We start from the raw sequence: 27188 nt of genomic DNA, 5'->3' as shown, positions 1-27188 counted from the left end.
TTTTTGACACTGTTCCTGCTGCATGTCTAACTGCAGCAAAAAGAGAAGCCACAGACATGGAGAGGGGTGCAGAAAGTTTTACTGAAGTTCAAAAATGGAACAACAAATCATGAATAAATCACTGAAATCACCTCTGCTACCTCAAACTACCATGTGAATTCCCTTTTAAACTGATACATACATGGTCAGGCAAATCAACACAACTAAGGTCTATAAGAATCATATTAGCAGTCTCTCTTCTCTAGCCCCTCTTGCTATCTCACAAACACACAGCAGGCCTTTCCAAGCCCTGATTAAAGTCAGTAACTCAGGATATAAAAGCACATATATCCCTAATTTCCCTTCTCTCCCTTGCCTACTGCCCCAGCAGTGGGAATCAGCTATAGAGATTAAACTACTGTGTCCCAGTTCCATTGCGTGCAAAAATATTTGCCCTTCTACTTCTACAGCTATTGTGTAGTTCCATATACTACATCCAGATGTTTACTCTGCCTCAGTGAAATCAAATTCTGTATGGTCTCATGATCTTCAGGGTATACCAGGTATATGCAGTCACAGCATGTCTCCAAGCAGAGGTGCAGGGAATTCATGACAAATTCAATTTTGCGTTAGAATAGCTGATTCTCATAGAGGGTAGGCTCAGGCCAGAGTTTTTAATAAAAAACATGAATTAATCCTGTTCACACAGTTGGTATGTGACAATATATTTGAAAATTAATGTAGTTAGCTAATGCATTGATGTCAGTATACGAAAGCTACGTGGCTGAGGAGCAAATGTAATACCTCCCCATTGAGTAAGTGGTATATGATTCACTTAAGTAGCAGGAGAGTTACTACCTTTTCTGTTATTTTTTTGACCAAGAAATGGATGTGCCTAACAAGTCCAAGGGAGACATCATCATTTCTAAAATAGGGGCAATCACTGGTCCTGCAGGAGAATGTTAAAACTGATCTGTGATTATGAACTACAGGAAATGCTGGTGAAGAAGAACTGAAACTTGAGAAAGACTGGGGAATATAAAGGCATAAGTATCCACAAAGCAGAAATCTTTTCCAGTAAAAGCTTAAGCCAGACTTAAGACATTTTGCTAAAGGACCATGTTTTGATAGCTTTTTAGTTGGATGACAGAAAGAGGGAGAAAGAGACCTCGGAGCTGATCTAAAAGCACACCACAGATATACGCACACACCACCTTATTTCCTCTGTTCTTTTGCATGTGTCCAAACCCAGCAACTGTGTGGCCTCCTTTTCTCAGAATCACAGAAGGACTGGGGTTGGAAGGGACCTCTGGAGATCATCTGGTCCAACCTCCCTTCTCAAATAGGGTCAGCTACAGCAGGTTTCCCAGGACCATGTCCAGTCAACTTTTGAGCATCTCCAAGGATAGAGACTCCACAACCTCTGTGGAAAACCTGTTCCAGTATTTAACCACCCTCACAGTAAAGACGTGTTTTCTTGTGCTCAAGTGGAATTTCCTGTGTTTCAGTTTGTGCCCATTGCCTCTTGTCCTGTCAAGGCCTTCGTGGGCACCACGAAGAAGAGTCTGGCCCCATCCTCTTGACACCTTCCCTTGAGATATTTACACAATGGCAAGAACCCCCCTGAGCCTCCTCTTCACCAGGCTGAAGAGTCCCAGCTCTTACAGCCTCTCCTCATATGAGAGCTGCTCTAGCCCCTTAATCAACTTTGTGGCTCTTCGCTGGACTTGCTCCAGTAAATCCATCTTTCTTGTACTGGGGAGCCAGACCTGGACACTACTCCAGATGTGGCCTTGCCAGTGCTGAGTAGATCTCCTCCCTCAATGTGCTGGCAATGCTCTTCCTAATACAGCCCAGGACATTGTTGGTCTTCTTTGTCACAGGCTGCATTGCTGGCTCATGTTCAACTCATTGTCTACCAGGACCCCAGGTCCTTCTTAACAAAGCTGCTCTCCAGGCAGACGGCCCCCAGTCTGTACTGGTGCATGGGGTTGTTCTTCTCCAGGTGAAGGACTCTGCAATCTTTGTTGAACTTCATGAGGTTCCTCTCTGCCCATCTCTCCAGTCTGTCAAGGTCCCTCTGAATGGCAGCACAGCCCTCTGGTGTATCAGCCACTCCTCCCAGTTTTGTATCATCAGCAAACTTGTGAGGGCGCATTCGATCCTGTCATCTAGATCACTAATGAAGATGTTAAGCAGTGCTGGCCCCTGTATCAACCCCTGCAGGATACCACTAGGACTGGGCTCCAGCTGGACTTTGTGCCACTGATCACAAACCTCTGAGTCCAGCAGTTCAGCCAGTTTTCAGTCCACCTCACTGACCACTTATCTAGCCCATACTTACTGGTCTGTCTCTGAGAATGTTATAGAAGGCAGTGTCAAAAGCCTTACTAAAGTCAAGGTAAACAATATCTACTGCTCTCCCCTCATCCACCAAGCCAGCCATCTCATCATAGAAGGCTATCCCTCCTATGGTGAAGCCATATCATGCTTGGTTAAGCATGATTTCCCCTTCATAAATTCATGCTGACTACCCCCAATAACATTCTTGTCTTTTATGTGCCTGGAAATAATTTCCAGGATTAGTTGCTCCATCACCTTCCCAGGGGTCAAGGTGAGGCTGATCGGCCTGTACTTTTCCAGATCCTCCTTCTTGCATTTCTTGAAGACAGGAGTGACATTTGCTTTCTTCCAGTCCTCAGGAACCTTTCCTCCTGATCACCATGACCTCTTAAAGATAATCAAGAGTGGCTTTGCAATGATTTTGGTCAGCTCCCTCAGCAGTCACAGGTGCATCCGGTCAGGGCCCACGGACTTGTGAATATCCACGTTGTTCAAGTATTCCCTGACCTGATCCTCTTCCACCAAGGATAAGTCTTCATTGTTCCAGACGCCCCCTTTACTCTCAGGGGCTTGGAATTCCTGAGGGCTTGACAGCATTCAGTACCTCCGCCTTTTCTGTGTCCTTTGCCACCAAGGCCCTGGCCTCATTTAATAGCAGGGTCACATTTTCCCTAGCTTTCCTTTTGCTGCTGATGCATTTGTAGAAGACTTTCTTGTTGCCTTTAACATCCGTTGCCCATTTCAACTCTAGGTGGGCTTTAGTTCTCCTAACCTCATCCCTGCATGTTCAGGCAGTGGCTCTATATTCCTCCTGGGCACCTGTCCCTGCTTCTACCTCTTGTACACTTCCTTTTTTATGTCTGAGTTTTGTCAGGAGCTCCTTGCTCATCCATGCAGGCCTCCTGCTGCCTTGATTTCCTGCTTGTTGGGGTGGACCATTCTTGAGCTTGGAGGAGGTGATCCTTGAATATCAGCCAGCTCTCTTGGACCCCTCCAGGGCTGTATCCCATGGGATTCTTCCAAGCAGCTCCCTGAACAGGCCAAAGCCCGCTCTCCTGAAGTCCAGGGTGTGACCCTGCTTTTTGCATTTTTCCCTCCTCACAGAATCCTGAACTCTACCATTTCATGAGCGTTGCAGCCAAGATTGACCCCAACTTTCACATCTTCAACCAGTTCTTCCTTGTTTGCAAGTATGAGGATCATCAGAACACCTCTCCTCGTCAACTCTTCAGTCACCTGTGTTAGGAAGTTATTGCTAATGCATTCTATAAACCTCCTGGATTGCTTGTGCCCTGCTGTGTTATCCCTCCAGCAAGTATCAGCAGGGTGGAAATCCCCCATGAGGACCAGGGCCTGCAAACATGAAGCTTCTTCCAATTGTCTGTCATCTACTACTTCTTCCTGATGAGGTAGTCTATAGCAGACAACCACTACAATGTCACTATCCTTGCCCACTAGTCGTGACCATTCTGTTTTGTATACCTACATTTTGCTTTTACTTTTACCCAAACAATTGTCAGAAATTAAGGGGGATTATGGCGTATTTGACAAACAAGGTATTTCACTGTCGTGAATCCTGAGGCGCTGTCATGACACCCAGCACTCCAATCTTATTCTGAAGGACACTGAGGAGGTAATGGCGCTTCTCCACTAGAGCTGTATGAATTAAGTGTCAGTGTCAAAAGGATGTCTCTACAGAACTAGCACTAGCTGAACGCAAGACAATGATGAGAGTGGACTGAACCTTGATGGCCACCTAGTAAACTAGCATTTCTTGCAAAATAATTTCCCACTGATTGCTCCCCATTGATATTAGAAGGAAATAAAGTCCCATTTTATCCAAGAATCTATATGCCAGATTGGCATCTTCTGCCAGGTCAGTAATAATAAGGGAGTATGACCATGATTTTGAAAGGTATCACTAAGTTCATTTTTAAAACTAATGCTAAATATCAATGTCTCAAAGGGTAACAGTAAGCTTCATTTTGAGTAGGCATACATACTGAAGGTCTCATATTCAGATAGTTGCCCTGCATCCCTCAGCTGAAGGCAGCTCAGAAGATAATGTTGATATTGGTGTCCCTGAACAAAATGCTATTAGCGCTATCCCATTGCCCTCTTCTCCCCACCAAAACAGGCATTTACAGTATTTTCAGCTAAACAAGAGGACAAAAGCAGTCTTTACCATACCTCCAAATTACTCCCACTTGGCTTGTCTAGACCACAACTCAGTAGTGAATACTATTAGCCTGACCAAATCTGTCCTACTCTTTCTGTCCTCCGCTCTCTCCTTGTTCACTTGATTTTTCTGTTTCACATTGCCCAAAGCCTAGATGCAAAGCTCTCTAGGACAGGAGCTGTTTGGGTCTGACTACTGAGCAGGATCTTTAGGAAATACAAGAATACAAAACCAAGAGCATCTAAATCGTAATACTTTGTAAATACTGACATATTTATTCAGTGGCCTCACAAAGTATGCAAGTGTAAGTGATGTTATTTTACAAGAAGGAAAATGTGGAACCAAAAGGTTATGCAGTGTGTTCAGCATCATGTGAAAAGTCCTAAGGAGAATCAGAGTTCTGCTCCTTGCAAAAACTGCTGAGGAATCTGTCTCTGGGACAGCAGTTAGCATTGGGGTTAACATCATCCTAGTCACCGTGACAATTTTCATGCTTTCCTCAAGTCTCAGGCTTGGCATCTATCAACATTAGCTCCCCAAAGTGCAGCTTCTGTTTTCTATTTAGATGTAGTAAAATGGGCAGTTTTCTGCAGCACCTTCCTTTTCCAGAATTGTTATAAGACTGCATTAAAGTCACAGCCCCCAGTCCATGGTTGAACACCTTTTGAGCCCAGATCAAGATTATTATATCGCCCTTTGGTGTTTGACTTGGTAGGTTTTGCTGGCATCAGGTATCGAAGGTTCTTCCAAAATCTGGAATTCACAGGAAGAGATTTATCCTTTTTCCACTTCACAACCCTTTGTGATGGTAAAAGAGATAGTGATTCTGGCAAGAAATTATAGTCACTTATAGGCATATATTCAATTAATATGATCTTAGTTTTCCTTTCAACCAGAGCTTTATGAAGTCCACTCTCAAGTTCATATATGGCTCTGTCAGAAATGTAGTTCTGGCTCAGTATAATGATTAATCTTCGGCTTTTGTCAATAAATGAATGGATATCATCAACAACAGCTGCAAATTAAACATACATGTGTTATTAAACTAAATTGAAAGGGAAGGCACTGAATCGACTTATCTTTTAACAATCACACGTCTACCAAAAATGTTCCCCTTATAAAGTGACAGCATGTAAATATCCTGCCTTTAAGAAGAGAGTAATATGCTTTACAGATTACAAGTCTGAAAGAATGAGTTCAGGTATCGCCAGAGCTTGTTCTCCAAAGCAGACAAGAGCCCCCACACTATCCCAGGCTATCCTAGACAACCATCTGTCAGTAGTCACATCGACAGAATGGTGATAACAGAGTTTATTGTGCTTCCAGTCAGCTGCCTCTTTGACGGCTCTTCCATAATAAACACCATTAGAATGATTCCACACAAAGTCATCCACAGCCAGTTTACCTCAGTTTACTCCTTCCTTTATATCACCATATACCCCACTTTATCACCAGTAATCGAAGGTTGATAATACTAGCATTGCCTGCTAATTACAATAGGATATGTTATGACAGAATGAGTTCCAGCTGAATTTTAGATCTAAGACTTTTGTCACAACAATCTGTGAATGAAATCAAATGGTGATATCTTTCAAACACGCATGCATGTAATGGAATTCTCATGCACAATTTTCTGAACTCTCTCCAGTTTCACAGGATAACAATGTCTTCAGAGACCAGAGATCTATGAAAGATGCCTTGTAAGGAAAGACAAAGCAAACTGCTGATGTAACCTAAATAAAAGAAAACTGAGAGGAGAAGAAAGTTGACAAGGATATTCCTGTAAAGAGGAAGGAAATACTCTACTTTCCATGTCCACAATGGATCACAAGAAATAAGGGGAATAAGGGGAATAAGGAATAAGAACAAGGGAAACTGCTGCAAGGAAGAATTAGATTGGACACTTGTGAAATTTTTTTTTAATACTTAAGAATAGGGAAGAACTGAAACAAATGACTCGAAAAAGCTGTGCATCTCCCTCTGGTTGGAAAAATATCAATCAGGAATGGATAAAGTCAGAGAAGATCATGCTGTGCAAAGAAGGGTGACTGACCTTATTGTTCTGTATTTTTAACAATGAAACTCTATCCTCCAACTAGATCTTTGGACTAAATTGAATCCCCCAGTATATTTTTGTCAAGCACCTATAAAAGGCCATCTATAAGTCATTTAGAGATCAAAATTTCCACGTTCTCATTTCTATCTTCTTCTCCCTGTGGCACCCATTACAGTCACAAAGCAGTGTCCACTGCCACACTGAAGATACAGAAAAACATAAAAGTAACACCAGGGTAACTAGTACCAGAACTATCAGCTGCTTTGCGTGGTAAATGCAAGTTCATTCATAGAAGCCTGCCCTCAGTGAACACAGAGAAATTGCACTATTACTATGAAACATCTGGCATTCTGTATGTTCTCACTCAAGCCTTCTCCATGGTAGCATGTTCACCTATTCATCTTGATTCTGTGCAATTAAAGATGCGTGTGTATGTATGTATGTGCATATGTATTCATAAAAATACATATATATAATATATAAAATGCACACATGCTGTCTTTGTGTGAAAACAGTCTAGATTAATTGAAAAATGTGGCATTTCAATACATGACACATTTGACAGAGTTCCTTCTAATTGCAGACCTTTACCTTTCTGTGAAAATGCTGTGCCAATTTAATGACAAGAATACTCATTATACTTACCTCCTCCAGGAGATACATCCCTCTCAAATATACACAGCTTGTAACCAAAATTTTCTTCTAATATCATGGGTAATATATTCAGAGCAAATTCTCTCTCTTCTTCACTAGGAGACACACAGTCTTTCAGGTAAGACACAAAAGCATCATATTCTTTTCCATCTGGAAAGAAATCACCAATTTTTGTCTTGTTGGCAACCATTAGAAATAGAGTATCTGACCCACCATTCTGATTTTCAGAATTAGTGTCTCAGCAGCAAAGCATCTAAAAATGGCTGTTTTTTCCTCTGATTCCCCAAATGGCCCTCAAACAAAAAATTCCTGGACCAATTTGAATCTGGCACAAATGATACTGATTGTATTTGGCAAATATTTGAAAATAATCTTCCCTTTCTCCATGGAGATTTTTTAAAATCAGATTTATTTAACTCATTAATTTCATATCTCGTGATCATGAAAATGAAGGGATTGATTACAGACTAGCATGCAAAAAATGTGACTGCAACCTGATATGAATGTCATAAAAATAATATTGCAGATTTTCACATTTATTTTACTGTTTATCCAATACTCTCATGTAGTGCTATAGAATGGGTACTTGCAAAAGAGAATAAACCAACTTAATACTTTAATGGCTTAGAGTTATAAGCCTATATCATGTTTGGTCATGCTTTTGGCAGTTATTTACAAACATAAAATCCAAATAAGACCAACTCAGAATCCAGGTCTGCCACATACGGGAATATCTAATTGAACCTTGCAACAGGATAACTATCTGGATTGATACAACAGGATGCATAGCTTTACACCATAAGCAGTGTTTCTTTGCTTTCTTTTCCTGATACCTTCCCACACATATTTCATAAGAGAGAGCACAAACTAAAGATGGTGAAACCCTCCACATTCAAGAGCTCTGGGAGTAGAGAATCTATTGCCTAGCATCAGACAATCAATTCCTCCACAGCGGCCTAGTCCAGGTCATCTGAGGTCCCAGTGAGTCGATATGCAGGGAGAGCTAACATCAGTGGATAGATAAATAACACTGGCAAGCACAAATGACATTCATCCATTACTAAGAGATCTCCAACCACTGCAGTTTATCCAAGATATATCCAAGCTGATTTAGAGATTGAGAAGGGCTAAGGAGATCACATATATATTGATACATATGTGTGTGTGTGTGTGTGTGTATATACACACACACACACACACACACATACACACAGCAAGTTTGCCTCACGACAATTTTCAGAAATACAGCCACAGATTGAAATTTATATCCAGAATGAGGTAACTGTCAGGCTAGCTCCGTAAGTCCAGGTCACAGTCATGCTGTTTAGTAAGATACCGGCAGTGTGTTCTCCTTAAAAGCATTTAGTGACAAATCTATTAATAGCCTTTACAAGAAAGGAGGCATTTTAACCTCAAGCACAGGGGCATCAGTGAAGTGAAAACAAATTTCTCTCTCTCTACCTATCTGACAGCTCCAGAGGGCTCATCCTTTTTACAGATACTTGTATACTTCCCCACCTTTACCAACAACTCTCCAACTTTCATACTGAAGTCATACTGCAGAACAGAACATACCAGAATAAAATCTAACTATGTGCATTTTACTGTCTTCCCCAGAGGCAGCTTCTTTACTAAATGTATCTGCTTCTACTGCCCCAGGTGTATAACAACTTACTTTAGCACCTGTCAATCAAGTTCTCTTATACATACTCTTTGCTGTTTCTACTCACTAAACTCGTGGATTTTTTTTGTCTCTTCCTCAAATATTCTTGTTTTACACATCCAACATAAGCTATTTTTTATCAATACACTTATTTCAATGTCATACCTCCAGCAGTGTCATCTCTTCTACATATGATCCTGTAGAATAGAACTAAGTCAACTCTGAATGTCACACAGACAACCACCACAATTACAGCAACACATAGAAATATTACAGGAAGGACCATCCCAGTTGTAAACATATGCACAGGCAGATCTTGGGTGTTCCCTGTAAAACAGAAACCCAGAAAATATAGCTTTAACAAAATACTATATGATAAGATTACATCAGTAAATGCTCGCATCATCTTAAAACAACCCAAACAAATCATACTGTTGATGTAAATTCTTTCCTCCTAACACTTTGAGCACGCTTGCATGCCATCGATCCTGAGATGGACAAGAATTACAGAATGAGGATTACTTTAGAAACTGGAGAAATAATCTTGCATGCATATACCCCCCCACAAACACACACATAAATGAGCTGTATGTGTGATCAAGAATGAGACTCCAGATCCTCAAAGATGTACTGCGTTCCAACTGGTGGCTATACTGGCTCACCCACTTTATGATGAGTTTTCTTCTGGATCTTTGTTACTTCCTGTTATTCTCCACCTTTCATCCCTATCTCAGTTCATCCATAACAGCCACTGATGTTCCCTTTAATCTCTTTGGTCACGATCTTTTCTTTTTCTTCTGTCACTATTGTCTTCTGAGCTTTTTGGTTTGCTTATTCGGTTATCTTCCTCCTTTTGATTCCAAATACATATTTTTAACCATTAAATCTTTGAGAAGTCCTTTGCGAAGGCACTATCATGCCATGCTCGCACCAGTCTGTATTTCATTTTCTTTATTATATACTGCATCTTTTAAGACTGTCAAGTTCTACTTTGCACTTGTGGAGTTAAATATTTCCTCCCAGTAAAACTGGGAAAGGTCTGACAGTGATGGAAAAACAGAAGCAAATGCCTATTTGCCATGAATCTCCAGACTGTCTGGATTCTAAATGAGAAATTTTACTGTATGGTAGAGGTCAGCACTCCAAGCTAGAAGGACAGAGTACCTGATAAGAGCAAAACCATCAACCGGAACGTTTGAGGCATTAGCAGGAATATAAAAGATTGCCCTTCCCAGGGAAAAAAAAAAAGTCATATTTTAATTTTAGAAACAACAGCTTTTAGAAACAATGTGGTCCAAATAGAAGACTCTGGGCTGCACCAAGCTTTGGGTAGTTATCACCTGATCCCACCAATCCGATAGGTACGAGAGCACAGGGGAGTTATCATAGGAGCTACTAAACATGCTGCAAAGGGATGTTAACTCAGCAGAAGCATAGCTCATCCTCCCCCAGCTGTGTCCACAGCAGCAGTGGTTTAACCACAGAGCGCTCAAACAGCCGCTCTAGCAGAAGTAGCAGCAGAACAGAAAGAATCAGCCAGGAAATTTGTTAAGTCCTGCACTAAGAGGGACCAGGGCCACCATAAGTATGAATATGACTGCACAGATGTTCTGAATCAGTATCCAGTCCTCCGTATTGAGAAGGCTGGCATGATCTCCATTAATAATTACATATGAGAAGTATAATTCATAGATTATACTGTACCTTTCTTCAGTTTCACTACTTTTATTCGCGTTCCTTCATCATCTTGCAACATGCAGGTGAAATTACGATGCATGTCCTCCTCTGTTACTTTTTTAATCCGTAATAGCCTTGTGACATAAAACTTGTTTCCAATACTGCAACAAGAAAGGATGTTAGCAACACTATCTCTATGGAAATCTACAACCAGCTGAGAGGCAGATTTTGAGAAAAAGATTCTACAAGAACTTCATTTCATTGAATTTGCAGTCCACAAAATGCAGAACACAAAACACATACAAACAGAAGTGCAGTATTTTCTGGAAACCTACTGTAATTTTTTGAACTCTTCTTCACATATTGAAGGCTCATTCTCAGGGATACCTGAACATTTTTCTGGAAATGTGTGGTTAATTGACCAGTAAAGGCTGGCATCTTCTGGCACAAAATAACCCAAGAAACCTGTGCAATTGAGTATCTCTTCTTTGCCTAAACAAAGCATAACATAAGAATTAAGATCTAGTCAGGAGTAGCATTCATGTTCACAGTGCAATAGTATGTCAGATTTCCAGGCAACATATCCAAGGAGCTGTCCTCCCTTCTGGATTTAGTAGCCCCTACACAATGTTTCATACATGCTCCAGCTATACTGGTGGCAGCTTTGGCATCTGTGCACAGGGCTCTCGCACTCTATTACACAGTGTAGTCATCCACTGTCTTCCCCCAGATTAACCCTGTAGCAGCCAGAAGAATTTAAATAGGCCAAAGCATTTCAGACTTTAGAGAATTAAACCATGTGTTGCAGGCAGAGAACAGGAGAGGACAACCTATCCCCAGTGCTGAAGTAATGGTTTTGCAGAAGTAGGTAACTGGTAAAGGGAATTATAACCAATGGATTATTGTAGCCAAACTACACATCAGGACGCAAACAAAAGCCAAAACCTTGGTACTTCCTGAACTCTCATGGAAGAAATTGCCATCCCAGCATCACACCTGGCAATCAGCATAATCCTGAATGTGTGAATAAGCCAGTCATCTACTTTGTACCACTTCAAAGCACTAACTGGAAGTGAAGGGAACCACTCCCTCCAGTCTGATTAATTATAAGAAAAAAGTAAGAAGACAACTGTAGACACAGGAAAGTAGAGGCAGCAGACTGCAGTTCTGGAATATGAGATATGCATATGAGCAACAGAGGAGGTACCATATATGATTTTGGAGACTGGGGGATGGAGGACTGGACAACCACATGGGAAAAGCCCTAAGGCACACAGCAGGAAAAAGACAGGTAAATTTATGTTGTTAAGAATTATTTAGAGTCTCAATCTCAAAAATCTTGGATGGTGTCCAATACTGTTGGGAGCCTGCAGGCCCTGTTATCTAACCTGTTCCCACATAGATGTATAGTTAAGGTTTTGACTTTTGACATGTAATAAATTCTTTTCAGTGACAGATCTGCTTACTTGCATTGCCAGGACTGTTAGCCCTCATACTTCTCATTTCTCTGCAGAATACCATCCTAGGCTGCATCAGGTATTAAGGGTATTACTCATTATTATTGTTCACTAAACAAACTGGCCTTCTTTCACACATCATTCCATGGGGTTTACTATCTATGAAAGGAAGCCATGAAAAGCTGGTTTATCGTAACCACCATTTTCTCTTGCTGATCATAGCAACAACCTCAGCTTCTGCCTCTGTATGAGGGTGAATTTAGTGTACTTTTATATCAGTCATGAAATCCACCAGGAAAATATAATCAGGTGTGAAGATGGAACAGATCCAGGAGGGCACACAGACAATTCTTAGTTTGATTAAACTTAACCAGACTATCAACAATAAAGAGATCAGAACAAAAGCACATATATGCAGCAACTATCACAAAGATTCTTGTACTAATTTGATACCTATTTGTGTTTCAACTTCTTCATCAAGTCCAACTATCTCCAGAGTTACAGCCTCTGGTGCATCTAAGATAAAAAGAAAACTTGCTATTGGAGTAACAGCTTTCTTATATTCTAACACAGTAAAAATGATACATTTGCTTTATTTCTAAAACTAATCACATCATAGATTCCATCTAATTAAAAAAAAAATATCTGGACCAAAACAGTATGCTCAACACTTTGGCATTATTGAGTAGTTTAAAACATAGTATGTCCTGTTGAATTTTTTTCAAGTGCATACATATACAGTGTACAATTTACAATGGCTGGAAACACTCTCACCCAAAACTCTTGATAAATTTATTTGACTTGCGGTGGCCAATTTTGATAAAACTAAAATTACAGGGAAAACATACTAAATAATTTTTCCCAAATTGATAGCAGGTAGTATAAACTTCTGCTTCTGCTTTTTTATGTTTGAAATTATTGCAGAATACATCAGATCACTATTATATATTTATCTAACAAGAACTGGAATTAAGAAATTATAAACCACACCCATAACTCCTAGGCAAATAAATTTAGGAAGAAGCTTCTTCCATAGTAAGGAGAACTTATAAATATGGTTCAAAATTTTCAGAAAGCTTTCTTACCTTCTTCTACTACCAGATGAATTGTACTTGTGCTGTGGAATATCTTTCCTTCATGAGTGATCAAAATTTTACAGGTGTATATCCCAGAGTGTTGAATTGTTAAAGTTTTAAAATCCAGTTCCCGCTCTGTTTTATTTTGATAGTTCTTACAGTCCTATAAAGACAGAAAATACTAGTTTGCAGCAAACATACATTCAAAACCTGAAGGAAGACAAAAATGATTTTCAAAGCAAAATTCCAATGAGACAGTAAAAAAGCAATGGTGACACTTATCTGACCTAAAAGAGGTGGGGGCTCAATTTTCAGACATGCTCACCCAATTGCAACATGTGAACATTCAACCCAGTAAAAGTTGAGAGCACTGGCATTTCAAGTAAGTTATCTGGGTATAAAAATATTGCATCAGGACTTTAAATGCACTCATCTGTTTTGTCAAAACCATGGCTCAGGTCTGGAGGTGTTGCCTGTCTGTTACCAACAGTGTTTTCCTAAGGTGTCTAGACTGCTGAGAAGCTTTCATTTTAAAGCAAAATGCCTAAGAAAGTGAACCTCTCAGCGGGTGACAAGAATTGGACTCACTTCTGTTTGCCCTCCCCACACTCCCAACAACCTCTGATTTTTTTTCTGCAAAAGAAGAAAATCTTAGTTGAGGACATGGAAAGCACCTGTTAAGTGAAATGTCTCATGAAAACTCAGCAATATGTGGGTCTAAATCACGTTAGACCAAGAAGGGAAATGGACACTTGTGCCACATTTCCTGGATGCATATGTTTACCCTGGGCTCTTACACAAAACCTTGTGTCACCATCCCCATTTTATTTCCACTCAGTGTGTCAGGAAGGCTTTGAATATGTTCATTAGATCAAGCTCCTAAGGATACTGAGGCATAGACATGCCTGTTTCATGTATCTCAAATAGGATTAGGCATGAGAATGGCATCAGTTCAGTTTAGCCAAGAGACAGGTCAGTCTTGGGTATGCTCCTTTACTGAGGAAAACATACCTATCTATGGCCTTTGAGGCCCCTAAGGACAAGCAAGCAGGGCTGGGGTTCATATTATTGGAATAATTCAGTGCTAGCACTTAAGCCACCTAAGCCCTTTTCTGGAACTGAATCAATGCCTACATGAGTGAACAGTGTCTGCAACTCCAACTGATCAAGTGTGCCAACCAGTACACCTGCAAATTCCTGAGAGGAATAAGGAGTGCTAGTGAAGATGCTGAGCAGGAACAGACTGGAAGAAAGCTATTCAGGGTGCTTAATCCAATGGTTGAGCACAAGAGTCAACAGTTAAAAGTACCTGCACAACTGTATCCTGTGTTCTGATGAAAACTGTAGTACAGTGATTTGTCTAAATTGAACGGAACCAGATCCATTACACAATTTGCAAAAAATGTTCATAAACAGCAAAATTTACAAGTTCTCAATTACTTTCCAAGCACATGCCAAATGTAAAATATCTTGGCAACTCATTCGGTGTCAGGATAATATATGTACTAGCAAAGTAGCAGCTGGCTAAACCGGCTGCTGGCTAAATCAACAGAGGCATGCACATCAGATCTTTTACTACTTCCAAACTACCAGGGTATTAATAATTTCTGATTACAGGTACATTTTTCTAACAAATCTGAGAGCAGAGAGAAACCTTCCTTTCTTCCCCAATTACCAGAGAAATTAAATCTTTGCAAGGTTTACAAGGTTTGTAGATGCTTCTAGAAATCTGTTTTGTAATTTGTTTTTCCTGCATCAGATGTTTTGTTTCTATAGCCAATGATTTGAGTGACACTGTTTCAATAATTACCTTGTACCACGTTATACTGTCATTTTCATTGACAGATAGATCATTGCATTTCAGTGAATGACCACTTCCAGCATTTTTAATTTCTGTAGTTAAGTGATTTTCGTTGAAACAGCTGCTTTTATTTCTTTCAAGTACATTCAAGGTCCACTGCTGAATTGTGAAATTTTGTTTTCCATCACTATGAAAAAAAATGCAAAATCAGTTTAGGAGATTTTTAAGGAATGCAGCTTAGCAAGTTACACAACAAAATAAAAATAAATGCTCTAATACATCTGTTAGGTGAAAAGTATGTCAATACTGAACTGATTATTTATATTCCTTTTCATTACTTTTCCACCCCCAAATAGGTGTTTCCCAAAACAAAAGAGGATCTAAACTAAATTGTCTATCACAAAACCTTTGATAATGCAATTTTATCTATGAAATATAGCAACATCTATTATATTGACCAGAACAAAAATGTAACCATCTGTGGTGTCATGTAAAGTTACAAGTGAGCATAAAAGAGTTTCAGGAGCTTGAATCAGCCAGCAATCTTACAGGTATAATTCCTACACTTTGACAAGGTTTAAAGAAGTAACTGAAAAATATTATTTGTGAAAAATGTCAAACATGAGATGATAAACTCTGCTGTTGTTCACAAAGTTACATTACTCTTTGTTCGATACTGTGCAGAGAATCATCAATTTATCTGTGGAAATAATTTCTAAACCATGCAAGTCTTGTGAATTACAAAATCAATTATTATGGATTCAAGCACATCTGCAAAAGAAGGCATTTTGGAAAGGATACCCCTCTTTGTCTTTCATTGTCCACAAATCAGAGATCTTCAGTTAGCTGGTCACCCCAAACTGACTGGAAGTGTCAGAAACTAGCCCTTCTACAGCATGTTTCATCACATTCTAATATAATATGTATAAAAGGTCAGACAAATATACTCTAATCATGCTTCTTTTGACTATCTAAGAGCTGACTGTTATCATCCAGACATCTACTAGGTGCTATCCACATATTTCTTTAAAGACTAAGATTATAGCTGTGAATTATCTCATTGTTGGATATGTCCAAATACATGACCACCAGGAGAACAGAAGCTGGAGGAGTTTTGGTGAAGTTAGGGCTTAAGGAAAAGTTGTATGTTACTGTAAGTTAATGGATGAGACTTCCAGAATAATGTCTAAACCACAGCTTTCAGATTTTTTCCTAAATAAGTAAGGTCTGACAAAACAAAAGCATTAAGCACAGAACACTTCCCTCTTGCTTCAGACATATCTTTATAAATAGGTTTGAATCTTTCTGTCTCCAAGAAAAGAAAAAGGAATTGCTCCCAGGGGAACTGAGACTAAACAACAGTGAAGAGTCATTTCACTGAAACGGACTAAGGGGACAAAGCAGCTGAAATGGAGAAACAAGCCTGATGAGTGTATCGACTTTCAACACCGTTCTTGTGTGATACGCCTTTTGCTGTTACAAGAGTCAGAAGAACAACTAGAACATCATTTATATGATGAATTTAGCTCAGGTTTTTTTTGGCTATGAGCTCCCCAACATATTTGCTTTGCTCACCCTTTTCAGATTGTTACTCTGTTTTAGTCTACAGACTCTCCTTGCTCTTCTCCCTCATTTGAGGTACTCACTATTCATAGCTGCATTGACTAGCCAAGCCAAAACACAGTGGTTTGGCTTCTCAATCAGTTAACTGTGGTGTTATAAACAGGAAAAGCCTTATCAAAACATTTTCATCAGAGATATACTTGCATGGGTGTTCACAGTGGGTGGAGTCTAGCTCACCTATTCTTCAACACCACAGTTACACATTTAAATCAATTTAAATTGATCATAGTCAGCAGTGGGATCCCAGGCCACAGTCACCCTTTTAGAATGCAGTTTACGTGACCTGTTTTATATGTCTGTTTTAGGACAAGATAATCTGCCCCAGAAATGCCACTGTCTCTCCCTGACAATAAAGGTACCTCAGATAATTAGCTTGGATGTAGACATCTACATTTGTTCAGATAAATACCACCAAATACATGTTCTTACTTCAGTGTCACACTCGTATCTGAATACTGCCAGAGAAGTAATAATGGATCTAGCCATAAAATACACAGAATTTTATTATCTAGAGTCAGCAAATGGAAGAAAGTCATCAGCAAGGCCGCGTGTTCCCCTCAGCACTATCACTGCACAGGGGCTTTCTTCTGTGATGGTATTTAGTGAAATCACTTCAACAAATACAAGGATTTCACCTTAAGTGAAACAAGATATTTCAGCTGTTGAGCCAAATTCTGGCCTAACAAGAAAGGTGAAACTTCCTAGAAGGTGACAAAGCCATACCTATGAAAATTAAGTTGAATTTGGCTTATATCTTTTCCATTTCTCTGCCATACACACGATTTTCAACAAAAATGCGCTGTTACATTGTTTACACGGCTAATGTCTGTGTTATATTTCTATGCAGATTTTCACTTACTGATATTCTCTGGTCATACCGTGTGGGGAACAAAACCATTTCTGGCTTAACAGCCTTTCAATACCCCTCCCAAACCCACCAAAGAGCAACAACAAAAACTAGCTTGACTCAACAGAGGTTACAGGGATGTGAAAGCCCTTAGAGCAGATAATTCAAGTTTACCATAAAGACTGCATACATATCCAATTCTAAGTCATCCCTTAGCTATTTCAACGCAACAATCCAGTGTTATCTCAATATTTCTAGCTACTACAGGAAAATGACACTCTGTCTTACAAAGTACAAGCCTAAATCTAAAAAAGCGTATTCTCATTGCTTTCAACAGTTCTAGTCAGGTTACTGGAGTAAGCAGTATTAGGGCCTCAATATGTACCGCATATATCCATTCTTTCACTGTTTCAGGAACCTGTAAGTTCCCTCAGTTTCAAGGTCCCTAATACAGAGCAGTAAGATGACCTGTTTTTTTCATTTTCTGGGTTTTTTTCTGACAACCACAGGATATGGGCCACGAAAAACTATACAAGTAACAAATCCTGCCAAAGATGTGTGACATAGATATTCTGCTTACCACTATCACACCAAATACACAAAATCTTTTATTTTCAAGAAATGTTGCTGAAGATGTACAAACTTATGCTTACTGATGAAGTCTATTAATACCTGAATTTATTTCCTAAGCCTACTGCATCAACACATATGTGCAAACACACAAACCTGCACATACACATACACACATGCTTTAGCTATCTATGCTATGTGTGAGCAGGACAATTCTGCTTTACCTGGAAAACTTCTGATTCTTCTTTATATCAAAAATAGGTGGATAATGCACCATAAATTCATCATTAAATTGTTTTCACCTCTCTTTTCTTGCACATTGTCAATTGTAAAAAATTAGAAAAAAATCACTTAAATTTTTGCAAAAGCTGTCCACATTGTGTTGTCTTATTTTTCTTGAAACTTCACATATGTTTAATTAACACTTTGTTCACTAAAACTGCCAGAACTGTTATCACCATTCTAATAAACCATTTCCCATATAGCTTATACTCAGATCTAAATGAAATATTTGAAAATAAGCAAAAAGATAAATGAAAATATACTTAGAATATGTACTTTTCAGAAGAAAAACACCAATCTATTCTAAATGCTCTGAAACAAAAGAAAGTTCAGTTATAATTATCATTCTTATTAAAACTGAAACCAATTCTGTAGTCCACAGTAGTCCACAATTTCCTTCACTGTAGAAAAATATTTCTGCAAATAATCTTCCCTATTCACTGAAATGTAATTACTTCAAGATGCTTGCCAGTCATGAGAACCATCAGACAAACCACTCCCAAGACCCCATGTAAATCCCCCACAAAATTTCCCATTGATTAGAACTGTGAAAAGTTACCACATGAGGATTTCTAGATTCTGGCATGTGCCTTCGTTCTGATTCCTAACAAAAACCTGAATATCTATATGGGCCTAGCAGAAGGAAATTCTTAAAACAAACAAACAAACAAACAAAAAAACCCCCAGTTGTTTCAGATTGGTGAGAAGATAGTCTTTTAATTCAGAAACCTTTTTACGGAAGTAAAAGTGCTTTCTTCCAAAACTGATTTTTAAAATATGGTATTGTAATATAATGTGATAGAAAATGAAACAGAAATGGGCTTCATAATGGAAAATCAAACCTCTTGATTCCAAATGAATACTTTGATATAATCAAAACCTTTTTTCACAATTTCTGGCTGAAACGAACCAGCAAAATCAAGATACTTTGCAAAGGATTCAGATATTTTTGTATTTTCCAACAGATAATCATCTCACCAACTTTGTCCTAATAGTTTTACTTAAGATCTTTTCCTCTCATTTCCTTCTTCTATATGTAAGGTTGTATCCTTCAACTTTGAAGTTTATATTTTTATCATATACATTTTACATAGTTCTTGTAATTTACTGTGGATTTACTGTTGTTACTCCAAATCCTTTAAACAATCACAAATGACAGGGATTGGGAATTAAAGTTGGGGTTGTCAAAACTTTCCTCTCACGTGTCCTTTATTTTAGATTTACTATGACAACCTCCTTTGGTAGTGTGGTGATTCAGGTATGCTCCTCACCTAACCCTCCGCTTGCCACAATAAGGCAGAGAATGCTTTTTATAACATTGATGAGGTGCTGGCAGTAGAGTTGTTAGATTAAATAGCTTTTTAGCGCCATATTTAGTGAAGTGACTACAGAGATGACTGATCAAAACCATCAATAATATAATAAAACTATAAAGCCAAATTCAGATTTGGTATGAAAAGCACAGGTCCGTAACAATGGACAAACTTGTGTCAGGTATTACCTAATGTCAACCCTTAAGGGTCAAAATTGAGCTTCTCCTCTGCTACTTCAGACAGATGTCTGACTCAGTAACCTACTGCCACTGGCATTATTGTTGGCAACACTGGAGAACAAAGTAGCCAAACTACCATATTCATCATCCTTAAAGACAATTCCCTTAAGATCAGGTTTGAGATACACTAGCAAAATTTTGCTCATGCTTTACCTACTATTTGATGAAAAAGTGGCCTAACATTGAAAAGAAATCACTTAAAACAGAAAGTAATGATTAAATACAAGGCATACCTTGTTTTATCGAGCTTCACTTTATTGTGCTTCGCAGATACTGCTATTTTTACAAATTGAAGGTTTGTGGCAACCCTGAGTCAAGCAAGTCTATTGGTGCCATTTTTCCAACAGCATGTACTCACTTTGTGCCTCTGTGTCACATTTTGTACATTTTTTTTTAGACATAATGCTATTGCACACTTAATAGATTACAGTATAGTGTAAACATAACTTTTATATGCACTGGGAAATCAAACTTTGTGTGGCTCGCCTTATTGCGATATTCACTTTATGGCAGTGGTTTAGAACCAAACCCACAATATCTCTGAGGTATGCCTGTAGTGATAAATATTTACTAATGAGTAATGAGTAATATTAATGAGTATTTTTGCTCTACTTGGAGAATTTCCCCTTTTTATATTTAGCATTTCAGATGAAATGACTCAGAACTTTTTAAAATATGAACAAAACAATCATCATAATGATACATGGAAAAATATACATTACGTTTTCAGCTTCCAAATTAGGTTTAACTTAAAACTGTAAACTATTAAACTGGTGGCTGCTGTGTTATTAGAGAAATGTGGACAGCATTTTTCAGCACCTTAGTCACATAACCAAGCTGTAACCTTTAAGAAGCGGGCGAGAACCTTAAAAATACTCCCTGAGAAACAGCACAAAGCATTAAGCACGACACACAAAATAATTTATTTAAAATGAATGGTTAATTCAGTTGTAAATGGTGAACTACAGGTTTGGTGCAAGTAAGTCATAAGAACTCCATGTAAAAAAATCTTGATTTAGTCCTTTGTCTGTCAGTCTTTCTTCATGATGTAATAAAAAATACCACAGACAAATGAGCCCCAACCTTATTTTTCATTATGACTCACGGTGTTCTACAGCAGTATGAAATCAAATCCAATTATTTCATTTGTTCTTTGAGTAGCTCCAAGTTATGAAAAGTTTTGCACAGAAGCCAGAGTTCAGTTATGCCACTATTCTTTTATTATCTTACTCCACAATTAGTCCCATTAATTTACTAGGTAGGCCTCATAGATTGCATTCCACCTGTAAGAGTAAGGATGAACGGGTGTGGTGCAGAAGACAGGCAAATGTTTCCTTTTACTTGGCAGTAAGATTAACAGAAGGATTGCCTATCACTCATTTTGCTTAGGTAGTTAATCATAAAACAGCAGAACTGCTAACTCCTTTATCAAAACTCCATAGAAGCTTTGAAAAGCTACATCTGCCTACAGCTATTTGTAAATACTATGGGTCTGCCTGAGCGGTTATCGTGAAATGATGTGGAAAATGACACCACGGTCAATGTAGTTCTCTGCACTTGCTTTGAATAGATGCCACTAACAATATGAAGCAGAACATAGAAATTGTCATCTTTATAAACAACTGCAAAGGCAGGATGTTCATCCACGTTTGTTTACCCACCTGCGAGTGACAGAGTAATTCCCAGAGTCACTGAGTTCAGCTGGCCAAAACTCCAGAAAATTCATTTGTGAAACAATTCTGTGTGTTTCTTTTATCAACTTCTGCTTCCCAGCATTTTCTTTGTACCAGTTTATTGTGTATTCTGCTTTCTGAAAACGTTCTTGCATTGACTCAGGAAAGCAAAGGAAAAAGTATTCCCCTTCTAGTATATCAATGGAGGCACGAAGGGGACACAGCTTCTCTTCACAGAAGGAGGAAAAAAAACACATTAGGAAGCCATATACTTATTTCAGAAAATGAGGCTAGCCTGACTATAATGTGCTCTGCTGTGCAGCTGGTCTTTTTTAAAGAGATTTTCTTTCAGCAGAGTAGTTTGGCAGTATTCATTTATTTCAGCAGTATTTATTTCAACCTGAGAATTCAGTTTTCCAAGTCTGTATTCCACCTTACTCAAGCAAAACTGGAAGGAAAGGAGGATAAAAAAAATGGAAATTTCCTTATGATTCTTTTAGTCCAAAAGTGTCAGAATCAAATGAGCACAGATGGCAAAACCTGGCCTCATTCTGTAATAAAGCAGCTGCCACAAATGGAAGGATGAAGGAAAAATTCTTCACATATGATTTGTCTTGACAAATATGGCTAATCCTCAGAATTGATCAACTACCATAAAAAGAGATGCTATAAATTAACGCTTGCATTTTCTCATCTTCTTAATTAAAACTAAGTTATTAAGTGGCTATATTTCTTAAAAACTTTAGATAGCTTCAGAAAACCTCTCTCACACTGAGATTGTATGAGTAAAATTTAGTCTCAAAGTATGCTTTTCCAAATAAATTTCCAAAATGTACTTTTGCATGCAGGAAGTCATACAAAATACAGAAAAGGAACCAAGGCCTACCATAAAGAATCACGAATAAAATAAGTCTTCAGTATCTATTTCTCCTGAGATTCCCAGAGATTATTGTAGTTTAACAAGTACTGTGACTATACTTCTGAAAAGCCCCAAAAGAAGCAGATTCATTCTCTTCCTTGCTGTGATTCTCCACATAGCTATGCTTTTATACATCATCAGCTTGTCTCCAGGCAACATCTTGGTTCTTTTTCTTTTATAATTTTGTTATTTATGCAGAGAACAAACTTCCAAAGTTCAGAACCACATTGAAATTAACAAAACCATTAAGATTTTGTTCTTTGATTTGCCTTAATACTTCTGGTAATAAAGCTCAGAAAATCCAGCCATTTGCCTGACTGTCTCCCAGTATGAAAACTCTCAGCAATTTTCAAGAAGATGTCATTTATTCAGCAGATATTTAAGGTTTTACTGTTGAAGTGAGAACTTATACTTACTTACCAGTGGCAGATCCAATGATAAACATTAACAAAAAAATCATAAGAGGCATTTTCTTGAGTTACTTATCACTTCTCCAGAAAGATGAAAAGTGTATTGTTCTTGGTTGTACTGAAAGCCTAAGAAAAAGATTCATAATTCATCATAAGTACAATGAAATGGACCACTTCAAAGCTTGTAATCAGTGTAACTAATGGCTGTTATTGAATAGGGATTTGCAGGTGGAAAGTTATTCATTTTTATCATAACAGGTATTTTCACGTATTAGGTCACAGAGTTTTCTTGGCAAGATTTATTTTAAATTCACAAAGCAATGCCAGATTTCTTTCCTCCATTTGCTCATTCATTAGATACACTGTGTACTCTCGATTAAAATTACAACCTTAATGATAGAAGTACCCAAATTTAGACCACAAGTCAGTAAACAGCTACCATTGAATAGGACAGCACTTTTTTCCCCACAGAGTCAATCTTTGCAAGATTAGACCTTACAGAAATACAGCTGATAGAAACCTTGCTTGCTTTCAGTGAGAACCTCACAATGTTGTTAGATTGGACACCCTGGTGTTCAATTGTTTGAGCCTGTTGGAAAACAACGAGATCTATAATTCTGTCTTACGTTTTCATCTACAGAACAGATAGGTACCAGCACTGAGAGGTTCTAATGTTTCCATTGAGGAGGGAGGACGAAGAAGCTCCTGTTCAGTTACTTTATATGAAGTCAATTGAACTTCCAAGGACAAATGCAAAACATAACTAAATAATACCACGGTGGAATCTATGAGATTCCTCAGAAAAGTAGGTTCCCACAACCAATAGCACAGCCAATGCTAACTGTACCTCGGTTTTGCTCACAAGACAAACAAATTGGGTGCATAAGAAACTCAGTTCAGCCGCCACAACCAAGACAGACAACTTTCCTCTGTTACTGAGCCAAACATGCACGTACAACAAATGTGACACGCACATAAGAAACATGTTTCATGGACAGCTGACAGAAGAAATCTCTTTTAGGATTCCATTTCTTTGGTTTTCTTACCTAAACCTCTTGCAATTTCAGAACATACTTACTGACTGTTTTAAGACACTGTCTTCTGATTGTATTTACAATCAGAAACTTCTCTCGATAAAAAGCAGTCGGACGTTGTGGCTATTGCATTTAAAGCAATATTACAGAATGACACCAAGATGTGTAACTGCTCTTCCTCTTTTATTGTTCTGCCCAATTCATTACAAGGATGCCCTCATCCCATAAATCACTGTAAGAAGATGAAAGAACTGTATCACATCCTTTTTTAAACTGAGTGATAGATGGACCCAGGTTTAGACAGCATCTGAAAGAAATCGGATGCTGCAACAAGCAACTTTCAAGTGGCCATACAGTAAACTTCTCAGACCTGGTTTCAATTCCCTGCTACTCATGGAGATTCAAAGTCTAACATTTTACAAGGAAAGCAGGGCCTCTTTCTTTATTTTCATTTCTTGGATTTACTTTTGTTTTGTTAATTTTTCCCCTTGTGAGACTAACTTATCCAAAAGAAACACAGCTGTTATAGACCATTACAGTAAGATCCACCACATATAGATAAAATCATAAACAATCAGATTTTAACTCTAAATCCCATTCTTTGCTGGCACACCATGTCAGCACAACAAGGGAAGTTTTGGTGAACACAGAGCAGAGCCCTTCATTCCTTTAACTGGAATTAAAGAACACAGTATTATGTAAAATACTTAATAATAATCAGATTTGGGATTTTTGGCTGCTGTTAACAGGCAAAACATACATCCTCCATTGTACTCTCACATTGCTGCTGAACCTGATCAGTTTGTCTGAAATTGTTCTGCTTCAGGCTAACAGTATTTACATTTGAACCATATGGTTTGCAGTACTCTACCATGAAACACCAAGAAAGGAAAAAAATAAAAAGAGAACTGCTCTTGACAAAACTCAGCTAATATAAAAACATTTTTTAAGGAACAAAACAAGGTTTCTAATTTTCAGAAAGAAATGGGGAGATATTTTAGAAGACAAAGATTCTCTGTTCAATAAAGGAGGGATTACAGCAGAATTACAGAGACAGTCAACAGGCAAAATGCCATGGCAATAGCAGGGAATGACAGTTTCAAACTGTTGTTTGAAAACAGTTGTCTTTGAAGCCCAAAGCAACAGGGGCTTTAAGCATGTTTTTCAGATTTCATACATGCTCAAAGCCATTGTTGGACTTTAAATACAAAAGAAAGATGGTTCTAAAAAATCATAGTGCCATTGTAAAACCAACAAAATTTTAATCAAAATGAAGGTTGTAAATTCTGTAAAGCACATTAGCGATATCTCATGAAATAGATAATTGTATGTATTTAAGCATCATTATAATTATTCTTCAATTTCCTAGAATCCCGAGAACATTTTGGAATAAAAAGGAGCTGATACATCAGAGTGATCCTTAGTTTTGATCAAGTAACTCATTTCAGTCAACACTTTTGGAAAGAAACCTGAATTTGGTCCCAAAGGGCTGTGACTTCCTTTTTTTTTTTTAAAAAAAGCCAACAGATTCTTCTCAACCTCAGATGGTTTGAGCAAACATTTTGGGGTCAAGTGAACAAACCACTAATTTTACCTCTTTAAGGATGGCTTCTTGTGGAATTGAAGTCTTTTTCAAACAGAATATACAGTGTCGCAATTCATTCAAGATCCACAAAGAAAACAGATCAGCAAAACTACCTTAACCTTACTAAAACTAAGCAACTTTCTGCAAGGATTAGTAGTTATTGGTTAAAATGAAAATCCATCTTCATTTCAAACAACGTTAACGAAGCTGTTTACTCACTAGGCAAATCTTGCCAGGATGACAGCTGAGGCAGAGGTAATCTTCCAAACTCCAGGCAGGTACAGCTTGTACTAACAAATCTTCTGGGCCTTACTATATCACTGCAACAGAGGGTAACCTCTCGAAATAAGTGAGACAACACAAAGACAGCTCAGTCTGAAAAAAAATCCCCAAACAGGAAGAGCGGAATTTGTCATTTTGCAAACTGATACTTCAGGGAGGAAACCAGAAAAGGCTGGTACGGGAAATTCCTTTTTAGTGGCATTGATTGGAAAGGCAGTAGTAAATTATGCTGACTTTTCTAAATGAGGCACTTGGGCTCGCGATAAATGTTTTTTTAAGAACCATCTGTTCCTGCTACCATCTACAGTGGTATGTGAGGAGTCTGTCCCGCTCCAATTGCAGCCAGGCGCGAGTGAAAGGGCCAGGGCCATGTCAGCAGGTGGCACGTGCTGAAATAAGCCCTTTGCAGAGCTAAACTAGTTACAACGTTTCTGTGATTTATAAATAAATAAATAAATAAATAAAGTACACCCGGGGCCCGAAAGAGAGTGGGCTGGGGGTATGCGAGCTAGGCGGCGGGCGGGAAGGAGCTGCCGCAGCACCGCTGTCAGGGGAAGCTCCGGGGGAGACTCGCCACTGAGGCGGGGAGGCAGATTTGGGGGCCGGCGCCGGGCCCCGCCACCCCCTCAGCGCTCGCCCGCCGCCGCCCGTAAATGGCGCCCCCCAACATGGAGCCGCGCGAGGGGCGCCACCGCCCGCCCCCCTCCGCCGCCCCGCGGCAGCCCCCCGGCCTGCGAGACGGGGCAGTGCCGGGGAGGCGGCTCCGCGCCGCGGGGAGGCCATACGGGGCGCCTCGCCGAGGGCGTGGAGAAGGCGCGGCGGCCCTCGCCCTCCCTCCCGGCCCTGGCCGCCCCGCGCCCTACCTGGCGCCGCGTCGCCCCCGGCTGCGTCGGGCTCTGCGGCGGCACCGCGGCTGCCACTTCCCGCTTGCGGCCCCAAACGGCCCCAGCACTTCCCCCTCGCCGCCCGCCGAGAGCGGAGAGGGAAGAGGCGGCCGGGCCTGCCGCGCCATCCCGCCCACCGGGCCGCGGCGCGGAGGGAGACGGTGCGGGCCGGGGGTGGATAAAACCCCGGGTATTTTGCCCACAAGTGGATAAAACCCAGCCGGGACAACGGTGGCAGGTGGGTGGGCTGCAGGAAGGGTGATCAGTGCTTCAGGAGCCTTCCCTCTCACGGCCGTCAGGAAGAAGGGAGTGTGGACATGATGTCGTCAGCTATCTTTTTGTCAAGACACCACTTCCTCTGCTTTTCTGCTGAATAGCTCACTGCAGGGCTCCTTTCCCAGAAGTGTGATGCTTGAGGAACGTGTATGTTAAGCTAAATCCGCCCCCTAAAGGGCTAGGCTTTTTTGAGGCTATGCGAAGAGATACGGGGTATTCTGAAAAGGTGATACTCTGCAAAGACATCAAAAAAAGAAATACCCCACCTTCGAACCCTCACAAATTATGATCTGCAGGAAAAGAGAAAAGGCAGAATATGTTGATCCTACAAAAAAATCTACTGATGCCTTGTCTTCCGATTTCATT

At 39.4% G+C, this 27188-nt stretch overlaps 1 protein-coding gene across 6 annotated transcripts; it reads right to left on the bottom strand.

Moving 5' to 3' along the window:
• Nucleotides 1-4753: 4753 nt before the first annotated feature.
• On the bottom strand, nucleotides 4754-26928 carry IL18R1 (interleukin 18 receptor 1). Of its 6 annotated transcripts, none has more exons than XM_067294833.1 (12): nucleotides 26526-26928; nucleotides 25600-25700; nucleotides 22772-22887; nucleotides 21421-21661; nucleotides 14895-15072; nucleotides 13094-13247; nucleotides 12462-12524; nucleotides 10887-11043; nucleotides 10579-10712; nucleotides 9040-9201; nucleotides 7203-7361; nucleotides 4754-5516 (listed from the first exon to the last, which is right to left on the bottom strand). In XM_067294833.1, exons 3-12 carry the CDS (start codon nucleotides 22818-22820, stop codon nucleotides 5116-5118), a joined length of 1698 nt encoding a protein of 565 aa, XP_067150934.1. In that variant the 5' UTR covers nucleotides 22821-22887; nucleotides 25600-25700; nucleotides 26526-26928; the 3' UTR covers nucleotides 4754-5115. The 6 variants fall into 6 exon arrangements, with proteins under 6 accessions (XP_067150934.1, XP_067150927.1, XP_067150929.1 ...); XM_067294826.1 differs by having other exon boundaries at nucleotides 25600-25755; nucleotides 26526-26600; XM_067294828.1 differs by having other exon boundaries at nucleotides 25600-25719; nucleotides 26526-26572.
• Between the last annotated feature and the right edge of the window lie 260 nt (nucleotides 26929-27188).

Source organism: Apteryx mantelli, chromosome 1, assembly GCF_036417845.1.
Source record: "Apteryx mantelli isolate bAptMan1 chromosome 1, bAptMan1.hap1, whole genome shotgun sequence".
NCBI lineage: Eukaryota > Metazoa > Chordata > Aves > Apterygiformes > Apterygidae > Apteryx > Apteryx mantelli.
Note: the sequence above shows the minus strand (reverse complement) of the source record. Positions and strands in the feature narration are given on the sequence as shown.